Source organism: Melanotaenia boesemani, chromosome 5, assembly GCF_017639745.1.
Source record: "Melanotaenia boesemani isolate fMelBoe1 chromosome 5, fMelBoe1.pri, whole genome shotgun sequence".
Classification (NCBI taxonomy): Eukaryota; Metazoa; Chordata; class Actinopteri; order Atheriniformes; family Melanotaeniidae; genus Melanotaenia; species Melanotaenia boesemani.
Window position 1 is genome coordinate 20,150,076 of NC_055686.1, and position 11,248 is coordinate 20,161,323.

Sequence of the window (11,248 nt, forward strand, 5' to 3'; positions counted from 1 at the left end):
AACAACCACAGCTGAACCAACAACAACCACAGATGAACCAACGACTACAAATGCCCCAACAACAACCACAGCTGAACCAACAACTACAGATGAGCCAACACCAACCACAGCTGAACCAACATCTGTAGATGTCACAACATCCACAGCTGAACCAACAACAACTATAGCTGAACCATCAACTACAGATGTCCCAACAACAACCACAGCTGAACCAACAACAACCACAGCTGAACCAACAACTACAAATACCCCAACAACAACTACAGATGCCCCAACAACAACCATAGCTGAGCCAACAATGACAGATGCCCCAACAACAACTACGGATGAACCAACAACAACAGCTCTGCCAACAACAACCACAGCTGAACCAACAACTACAGATGCCCCAACAACAACCATAGCTGAGCCAACAACGACAGATGCCCCAACAACAACTACAGACGAACCAACAACAACAGCTCTGCCAACACCAACCACAGCTGAACCAACAACTACAGATGTCCCAACAACAACCACAGCTGAACAAACAACGACAGATGCCCCAACAACAACTACAGCTGAACCAACAACTACATCTGAACCAACAACAACAGCTCTGCCAACAACAACCACAGCTGAACCATCAACTACAGATGCCCCAACAACAACCACAGCTGAACCACCAACTACAGATGCCCCAACAACAACCATAGCTGAGCCAACAACGACAGATGCCCCAACAGCAACTACAGATGAGCCAACAACAACAGCTCTGCCAACACCAACCACAGCTGAACCAACAACTAGAGATGTCCCAACAACCACAGCTGAACAAACAACGACAGATGCCCCAACAACATCCACAGCTGAACCAACAACAACAAATGCCCAAACAACATCCACAGCTGAACCAACAACTACAGATGCCACAACAAAGACCACAGCTGAACCAACAACTACAAATGCCCCAACAACAACGACAGCTGAACCAGCAACAACTACATATGCCCCAACAACATCCACAGCTGAACCAACAACAACATATGCCCCAACAACAACTACAGCTGAACCAACAACTACAGATGTCCCAACAACAACCACAGCTGAACCAACAACAACCACAGATGAACCAACAACTACAAATGCCCCAAGAACAACCACAGCTGAACCAACAACAACTGCAGATGCCCCAAAAACATCCACAACTGAACCAACAACAACAAATGCCCCAACAACAACCACAGCTGAACCAACAACAACTACAGATGCCCCAACAAGAAGCACAGCTGAACCAACAACAACTACAGATGCCCCAACAACATCCACAGCTGAACCAACAACAACAAATGCCCCAACAACAACCACAGCTGAACCAACAACTACAGATGTCCCAACAACAACCACAACTGAACCAACAACAACTACAGATGCCCCAACAACATCCACAGCTGAACCAACAACAATAAATGCCCCAACAACAACTACAGCTAAACCAACAACTACAGATGTCCCAACAACAACCACAGCTGAACCAACAACTGTAGATATCACAACAACCACAGCGGAACCAACAACAACTCCAATCGCCCTGACAGCAACCACAGCTGAAACAAGCAATAGAGATGCCCCAACAATAACCACAGCTGAACAAACAACTACAGATGCCCCAACAACAACCACAGCTGAACCAACAACAACAGGTCCCCCAACAACAATGACAGATGCCCCAAGAACAACCACAGCTGAACCAACAACTACAGATGAGCCAACACCAACCACAGCTGAACCAACAACTGTAGATGTCACAACAACCACAGCTGAACCAACAACAACTACAGATGCCCCAACAAGAACCACAGCTGAACCAACAACTACAGATGCCCCAAAAACATCCACAGCTCAACCAACAACAACAGATGCCCCAACAACAATGACAGATGCCCCAACAACAACCACAGCTGAACCAACACCTACAGATGAGCCAACACCAACCACAGTTGAACCAACAACACCTACAGATGCCCCAACAACAACCACAGCTGAACCAACAACAATCACAGCTGGACCAACAACAACAACAGATGAACAAACAACAACTACAGATGCCCCAACAACAACCACAGCTGAACCAACAACAACTACAGATGCCCCAACAACATCCACAGCTGAACCAACAACAACCACAGCTGAACCAACAACTACAAATGCCCCAACAACAACCAAAGCTGAACCAACAATGACAGATGCCCCAACAACAACCACAGCAGAACCAACAACAACAGATCTACCAACAACAACCACAGCTGAACCAACAACGACAGATGCCCCAACAACAACTACAGCTGAACCAACAACAACAGATCTGCCAACAACAACCACAGTTGAACCAACAACAACTACAGCTGAACCAACAACAACCACTGTCGGACCAACAATAACCACAGCAGACCCTACAACAACAACAGATACCCCAACAACTACCACAGCTGAAGCAACAACAACTACAGATGTCCCAATAACAACTACAGCTGAACCAACAACAACAGCGCTGCCAACAACAACCACAGCTGAACCAACAACTACAGATGTCCCAACAACGACAGCTGAACCAACAACTGTAGATGTCACAACAACCACAACTGAACCAACAACTACAGATGAGCCAACACCAAACACAGCTGAACCAACAAGACCTACAGATGCCTCAACAACAACCACAGCTGAACCAACAACTACAGATGAGCCAACACCAACCACAGCTGAACCAACAACAACTACAGATGCCCAAACAACATCCACAGCTGAACCAACAACTACAGATGCCACAACAAAGACCACAGCTGAACCAACAACTACAAATGCCCCAATAACAACCACAGCTGAACCAACAACAACTACAGATGCCCCAACAACATCCACAGCGGAACCAACAACAACATATGCCCCAACAACAGCTACAGCTGAACCAACAACAACTACAGATGCCCCACCAACATCCACAGCTGAACCAACAACTACAGATGCCCCAACAACCACAGCTGAACCAACAACAACTACAGATGCCCCAACAACAACCACAGCTGAACCAACAACAACTACAGATGCCCCAACAACATCCACAGCTGAACCAACAACAACATATGCCCCAACAACAACTACAGCTGAACCAACGACTACAGACGTCCCAACAACAACCGCAGCTGAACCAACAACAACCACAGATGAACCAACAACTACAAATCCCCCAACAACATCCACAGCTGAACCAACAACAACTGCAGATGCCCCAAAAACATCCACATCTGAACCAACAACAACAAATGCCCCAACAACAACCACAGCTGAACCAATAACAACTACAGATGCCCCAACAACAGCCACAGCTGAACCAACAACTATAGATGCCCCAACAACAACCACAGCTGAACCAACAACAACTACAGATGCCCCAACAACATCCACAGCTGAACCAACAACAACAAATGCCCCAACAACAACCACAGCTGAACCAACAACTACAGATGTCCCAACAACAACCACAGCTGAACCAACAACAGCCACAGCTGAACCAACAACAACTACAGATGCGCCGACAACATCCACAGCTGAACCAACAACAACAAATGCCCCAACAACAACTACAGCTGAACCAACAACTACAGATGTCCCAACAACAACCACAGCTGAACCAACAACTGTAGATATCACAACAACCACAGCGGAACCAACAACAACTCCAATCGCCCTGACAGCAACCACAGCTGAAACAAGCAATAGAGATGCCCCAACAACATCCACAGCTGAACCAACAACTACAGATGCCACAACAAAGACCACAGCTGAACCAACAACTACAAATGCCCCAACAACAACCACAGCTGAACCAACAACAACTACAGATGCCCCAACAACATCCACAGCTGAACCAACAACAACGAATGCCCCAACAACAACTACAGCTGAACCAACAACTACAGACGTCCCAACAACAACCGCAGCTGAACCAACAACAACCACAGATGAACCAACAACTACAAATCCCCCAACAACAACCACAGCTGAACCAACAACAACTACAGATGCCCCAACAACATCCACAGCTGAACCAACAACAACAGATCTACCAACAACAACCACAGCTGAACCAACAACTACAGATGTCCCAACAAGAACCACAGCTGAACCAACAACAGCCACAGCTGAACCAACAACTACAAATCCCCCAACAACATCCACAGCTGAACCAACAACAACTACAGATGCCCCAACAACATCCACAGCTGAACCAACAACAACATATGCCCCAACAACAACTACAGCTGAACCAACAACTACAGACGTCCCAACAACAACCGCAGCTGAACCAACAACAACCACAGATGAACCAACAACTACAAATCCCCCAACAACATCCACAGCTGAACCAACAACAACTGCAGATACCCCAAAAACATCCACAGCTGAACCAACAACAACAAATGCCCCAACAACAACCACAGCTGAACCAACAACAACTACAGATGCCCCAAAAACATCCACAGCTGAACCAACAACTACACATGCCCCAACAACAACCGCAGCTGAACCAACAACAACCACAGATGAACCAATAACTACAAATGCCCCAACAACATCCACAGCTGAACCAACAACAACTACAGATGCCCCAACAACATCCACAGCTGAACCAACAACTATAGATGCCCCAACAACAACCACAGCTGAACCAACAACAACTACAGATGCCCCAACAACATCCACAGCTGAACCAACAACAACAAATGCCCCAACAACAACCACAGCTGAACCAACAACAACTACAGATGCCCCAACAACATCCACAGCTGAACCAACAACTATAGATGCCCCAACAACAACCACAGCTGAACCAACAACAACTACAGATGCCCCAACAACATCCACAGCTGAACCAACAACAACAAATGCCCCAACAACAACCACAGCTGAACCAACAACTACAGATGTCCCAACAACATCCACAGCTGAACCAACAACAACAAATGCCCCAACAACAACTACAGCTGAACCAACAACTACATATGTCCCAACAACAACCACAGCTGAACCAACAACTGTAGATATCACAACAACCACAGCGGAACCAACAACAACTCCAATCGCCCTGACAGCAACCACAGCTGAAACAAGCAATAGAGATGCCCCAACAATAACCACAGCTGAACAAACAACTACAGATGCCCCAACAACAACCACAGCTGAACCAACAACTACAGATGAGCCAACACCAACCACAGCTGAACCAACAACTGTAGATGTCACAACAACCACAGCTGAAACAACAACAACTACAGATGCCCCAACAAGAACCACAGCTGAACCAACAACTACAGATGCCCCAACAACAACCACAGCTGAACCGAAAACAACTACAGATGCCCCAAAAACATCCACAGCTGAACCAACAACAACAGATGCCCCAACAACAATGACAGATGCCCCAACAACAACCACAGCTGAACCAACACCTACAGATGAGCCAACACCAACCACAGTTGAACCAACAACACCTACAGATGCCCCAACAACAACCACAGCTGAACCAACAACAATCACAGCTGGACCAACAACAACCACAGATGAACCATCAACAACTACAGATGCCCCAACAACAACCACAGCTGAACCAACAACAACTACAGATGCCCCAACAACATCCACAGCTGAACCAACAACAACTACAGCTGAACCAACAACTACAGATGCCACAACAACAACCAAAGCTGAACCAACAATGACAGATGCCCCAACAACAACGACAGATGCCCCAACAACAACCACAGCAGAACCAACAACAACAGATCTACCAACAACAACCACAGCTGAACCAACAACGACAGATGCCCCAACAACAACTACAGCTGAACCAACAACAACAGATCTGCCAACAACAACCACAGTTGAACCAACAACAACTACAGCTGAACCAACAACAACCACTGTCGGACCAACAATAACCACAGCAGACCCTACAACAACAACAGATACCCCAACAACTACCACAGCTGAAGCAACAACAACTACAGATGTCCCAATAACAACTACAGCTGAACCAACAACAGCTCTGCCAACAACAACCACAGCTGAACCAACAACTACAGATGTCCCAACAACGACAGCTGAACCAACAACTGTAGATGTCACAACAACCACAGCTGAACCAACAACTACAGATGAGCCAACACCAAACACAGCTGAACCAACAAGACCTACAGATACCTCAACAACAACCACAGCTGAACCAACAACTACAGATGAGCCAACACCAACCACAGCTGGACCAACAACACCTACAGATGCCCCAACAACAACGACTGCTGAACCAACAACAACTGCTCTGCCAACAACAACCACAGCTGAACCAACAACTACAGATGCCCCAACAACAACGACAGATGCCCCAACAACAACTACAACTGAACCATCAACAACGGATCTGCCAACAAAAACCACAGCTGAACCAACAACTACAGATGAGCCAACTCCAACCACAGCTGAACCAACAACAATCACAGCTGAACCAACAACAACCACAGATGAACCATCAACAACTACAAATGCCCCAACAACTACAGCTGAACCAACAACTACAGATGTCCCAACAACAACCACAGCTGAACCAACAACTGTAGATGTCACAACAACCACAGCGGAACCAACAACAACTACAATTGCCCTGACAGCAACCACAGCTGAAACAAGCAATAGAGATGCCCCAACAACAAACACAGCTGAAAAAACAACTACAGATGCCCCAACAACAACCACAACTGAACCAACAACGACAGATGCCCCAACAACAACGACAGATGCCCCAACAACAACTACAGCTGAACCATCAACAACAGATCTGCCAACAAAAACCACAGCTGAACCAACAACTACAGATGAACCAACAACAACCACAGATGAACCATCAACAACTACAGATGCCCCAACAACAACCACAGCTGAACCAACAACTACAGATGCCCCAACAACAACCATAGCTGAACCAACAACGACAGATGCCCCAACAACAACCACAGATGAACCATCAACAACTACAGATGCCCCAATAACAACCACAGCTGAACCAACAACTACAGATGCCCCAACAACAACCATAGCTGAACCAACAACGACAGATGCCCCAACAACAACTACAGCTGAACCAACAACAACAGATCTGCCAACAACAACCACAGTTGAACCAACAACAACTACAGCTGAACCAACAACAACCACTGTCGTACCAACAATGACCACAGCAGACCCTACAACAACAACAGACACCCCAACAACTACCACAGCTGAAGCAACAACAACTACAGATGTCCCAATAACAACTACAGATGCCCCAACAACAACCACCGCTGAGCCAACTACAACCACAGATGAAATGACAACAGCTACTGATGCCCCAACAACAGCCACAGCTGAACCAACAAGTACAGATGCCCAAACAACAACCACAGCTGAACCAACAACTACAAATACCCCAACAACAACTACAGATACCCCAATAACAACCACAACTGAACCAAACACTACAGATACCCCAACAACAACGACAGATACCCCAATAACAACCACAGCTGAAACAACAACAACTACAGATGCCCCAACAACTACCACAGCTATACCAACAACTACAGATGCCACAACAACTACACCTGCGCAGACAGCGACTACAGCTGCACCAACAACAACCACAATTGCCCCAACAACGATAACTGCACTAACAACAACCACAGCTGCATTGACAATGACTACAGATGCATCAACAATAACCACTGCTGCCCCAACAACTTTTGATGAATCAACAACCACAGCTGCATTGACAATGACTACAGAAACATCAACAATAACCACAGCTGCCACAACAACTATAGATAAATCAACAACCTCAGCTGCAATGACAATGACTACAGATGTATCAGCAATAACCACAGCTGAACCAATGACTACAGATGGTCCAACAACAACCACAAATGGATCAACAACTACACCTTCACAAGCAATACCTACAGCTGCCCCAACAACAATCACAGCTTCACCAACATCAACCACAGCAGTCCCTGCAACACCTACAGCTGCCCCAACAACAACTGTAGCTGCACTAACAACAACTAAAGTTCCCCCATCAACCCCAACAGTTGCACTGTCCACCACTACTACCACAACTGAAGCTCCGCCACCTGTATTCGTTCTTATAGCAACTTTGGTTCAACCATTTGTTCAAGAACTCAGTGATACAAACAGCCAACAGTTTAAGGAACTTGAAAAACAAGTGGTATTTGTGGTGAGTAAATAACATTTTCATTTGTACATTATCACAGTTTACATTTGCCATTAAACTCATTTAAGGCAAGATTTGTTATATTTTTTCATTTGATTACTTCCCACAGTTTGATATCATCTACCGGGCTAGATACGGCTTGCTCTTCATCCGCAGTTTTGTCATTGCTTTTAGGTAAGGTTTTATATCCAACAATCACAATTATTACATTTATCCATGTTCAGTTATATTTATATTAGTTAATTATTTTATCAAAACGGAAAGACATAGAAGTACACACCTTTGTAAGTTTTCACATTTTTTCTTAAATTTCATTTTATATATTTGTTTGTTTATTACAGACCAGCTGTAGCCGGAACACAATCAGAATATATTGAAGCAGAGGTGGGGGTTGAGTTCAATAAAACTGCATCAGCTGCTGAAATTCCAGCTACTGAACAGGTCCAAGAAACTTCAGTGCAGGCTATAACTAATGGCAGCACGAACTTCAATATTACATTTGAAAGGAACTCTATTCAAGTAATACGTAAGTACACAGCTGCCGAAAACCGTTTCACATAATTTACAATAAATTTACATCTGACTTTTCGTGTGTGTGTGTGTGTGTGTGTGTGTGTGTGTGTGTGTGTGTGTGTGTGTGTGTGTGTGTGTGTGTGTGTGTGCATGTTCTACACTGATATCTTCCAGTGATTCACTCAGGAAAATGTTTATATTAAAGTAAATAGGAAAAAGTACTTGAATTTTTATTCGCTGTGTATGGTACAAGTAAACAGACTTTTAAGATTATTTTAAAATGTTTCTGTATTATTCTCTCTGTTTTTAAATCAATATTTCATCATTTTTCATAGGAACACCTTTTACCAATTCAACAACTGCAGCGCCCATATCAAATTCTACAGCTACTGCAAATGATACTACAGCAACTGCAGCCACGACTACAGCAATTACAGCTACAACTACTTTGACAGCTACAACGACAAATTCTACAGCTACTGCAAATTCAACTCCAGCAATTACAGCCATGACTACAGCAACTGCAACGACTACAGCAATTACATCTATAACTGCTGTGATAGATACATCCACAACTTCTACAACCACCATATCTACCACAACTATTGCAACTACTACAACTGTGGAGGCAATAACAACAAGACGGGTGACTTTTAGATCCGCTGGAGAAACATTCACAATTGATTTGGCAAATCCATCATCTCAAGCATTTACGAATAGAGCTGAATTGTTAAAGTCAACAGTAAGTCTGGATTTCTTTAGTCTGACCACAGCCAAATGTATATGCTATCCTTAAATTTGACGTATGTTATAATCTCATGGTATCAGTAGTCCAGTACCTTTCTATTTGGAAATGCATAAATCGGGCCAGAGTAAAATATTCTGCTATATATAATCTCAACATTTCTCTGCCAAGGATACATGGTCAGATCAGGCATAACAACCAAGTGTCTGTACCATGTTAAGCAACTTTGTTCCTCTAAATTCTGATTCTGATTCTGGAAAAACCTGACAGAAAAGTAAAAATGAAAGATAAAAGTGGTGTGAGAAGGATTGATTAAAAACTGGCGCCCTTGTGTCCAAACCTACATGAAGAGAAAAGTTTGGCAAATGTCTGATGATATTCACCATTATTACCACCAAAGTCAAGATGCAGCCTTATTTATCCATATTTAAGACACATGCTTGTGTAACAGAAGTATCATTTGCTAATAAATTCTGAGAGTAAACACATGGTTTCAAGTAATGGAAAATAGTGTGAGAAATGTTGGGATTATACACTGTGGAGGCTGGGTTGTACAAATTACATAAATAATTAATATAGACTAAACACACAAGTCCTTAAAAGAATGCACACACTTAATGTTTCTTTTTCTTCTTATTTTTTCCTGTAGCTTAAACCTCTTTACCAAAACACATTTGCCTCATTCCGCTCTTTGACAGTGGTTTCATTCAGGTAACTTGTTTATGATTTGACATGATATAATCTTAGGATTGTTGATAAAAGAATTGTACATATAAAATATTAATTTAATTCTTTTGCAGCAATGGCTCAATCATCAACAACATGGATCTAGGATTTGCATCAACATCTCTTCCTAGTAACACTCAAATTGCAAATGTTTTGATCAGAGCGGCTTCTAACATCACAGCCTTTAACATTGACCTCAATTACATTTTTGTGGATGCATCACGTAAGCAAAACCTCATGTAGTCTTATCACAAGTCTACAAAAATGTAAAAACTGTTTGCTAATTTAATTCTTTGTTTCCTTTTTCTTAACATGTACAGAAGTATCAAGCGGAGTAAGCCACAAGATCAGTCTCATCACCGCATCCTGCATTTTGCTGTTGTCATGGTTACTCTTAAGCCAGCAATAGCACATCCACTGATTTCCATATGATATCTCATATCTATTTTTGCTAGAACAAGAATTTTGTTCTTTTCTCAAATCAAAGACCTTCTGATAAGATTCAATTGTCCTATGACAGGACAGAATTTTTAAATGCTAAATTTAAAGTATGATTCACCACGCTTGTTGATAATAAATAATACCTGCTAATACACCTTATGTAACACTTAACAGCCTAGGAATGAAATCCATAAATCCTACATCGTCAGTCATTGAACATTATGTCATAAATTAAATGTAAGGTGTCTGAACGATGTCATATATATTTTTTTAAATAGTTATGTGACTATTTTTATTTACATACTTATTTTATGCAAATATAGTATTCTGTTACTCTTATTTTATGTCTGTATTAATGAATTATAAATATTAAGGTTTAAAAATAAATAAGTGTAAAAGTGTATAACAGTGCACTGGAGATGCTTCCTATAAAGTCTGTAATATAATCTAAACATTTTCTGTTTCTTTCTTTTAAACTTACCTTTACAGCCAGTTGATTCAAAACTGGTCAGTTGTGTTTT

General features: G+C 43.0%; 1 protein-coding gene and 1 long non-coding RNA gene across 2 annotated transcripts in view; both read left to right on the forward strand.

Annotated features, from left to right (window-relative positions):
* Window positions 1-8,480, forward strand: part of LOC121639264 (cell wall protein DAN4-like) — a 30,848-nt gene extending 22,368 nt beyond the window's left edge. Inside the window, exons 3-5 of the mRNA XM_041984424.1 lie at window positions 1,167-1,448; window positions 2,271-2,599; window positions 8,412-8,480. Coding sequence (XP_041840358.1) covers window positions 1,167-1,448; window positions 2,271-2,599; window positions 8,412-8,480 — 680 coding nt within the window. The remainder of the gene's footprint in view (window positions 1-1,166; window positions 1,449-2,270; window positions 2,600-8,411) is intronic.
* Window positions 8,481-9,186: 706 nt separating this feature from the next.
* LOC121640736 lies at window positions 9,187-10,491 on the forward strand. The gene is made up of 3 exons (XR_006010561.1): window positions 9,187-9,557; window positions 10,210-10,271; window positions 10,361-10,491. It is a non-coding gene; the product is annotated as an uncharacterized LOC121640736 (long non-coding RNA).
* The last annotated feature ends 757 nt before the right edge of the window (window positions 10,492-11,248 follow it).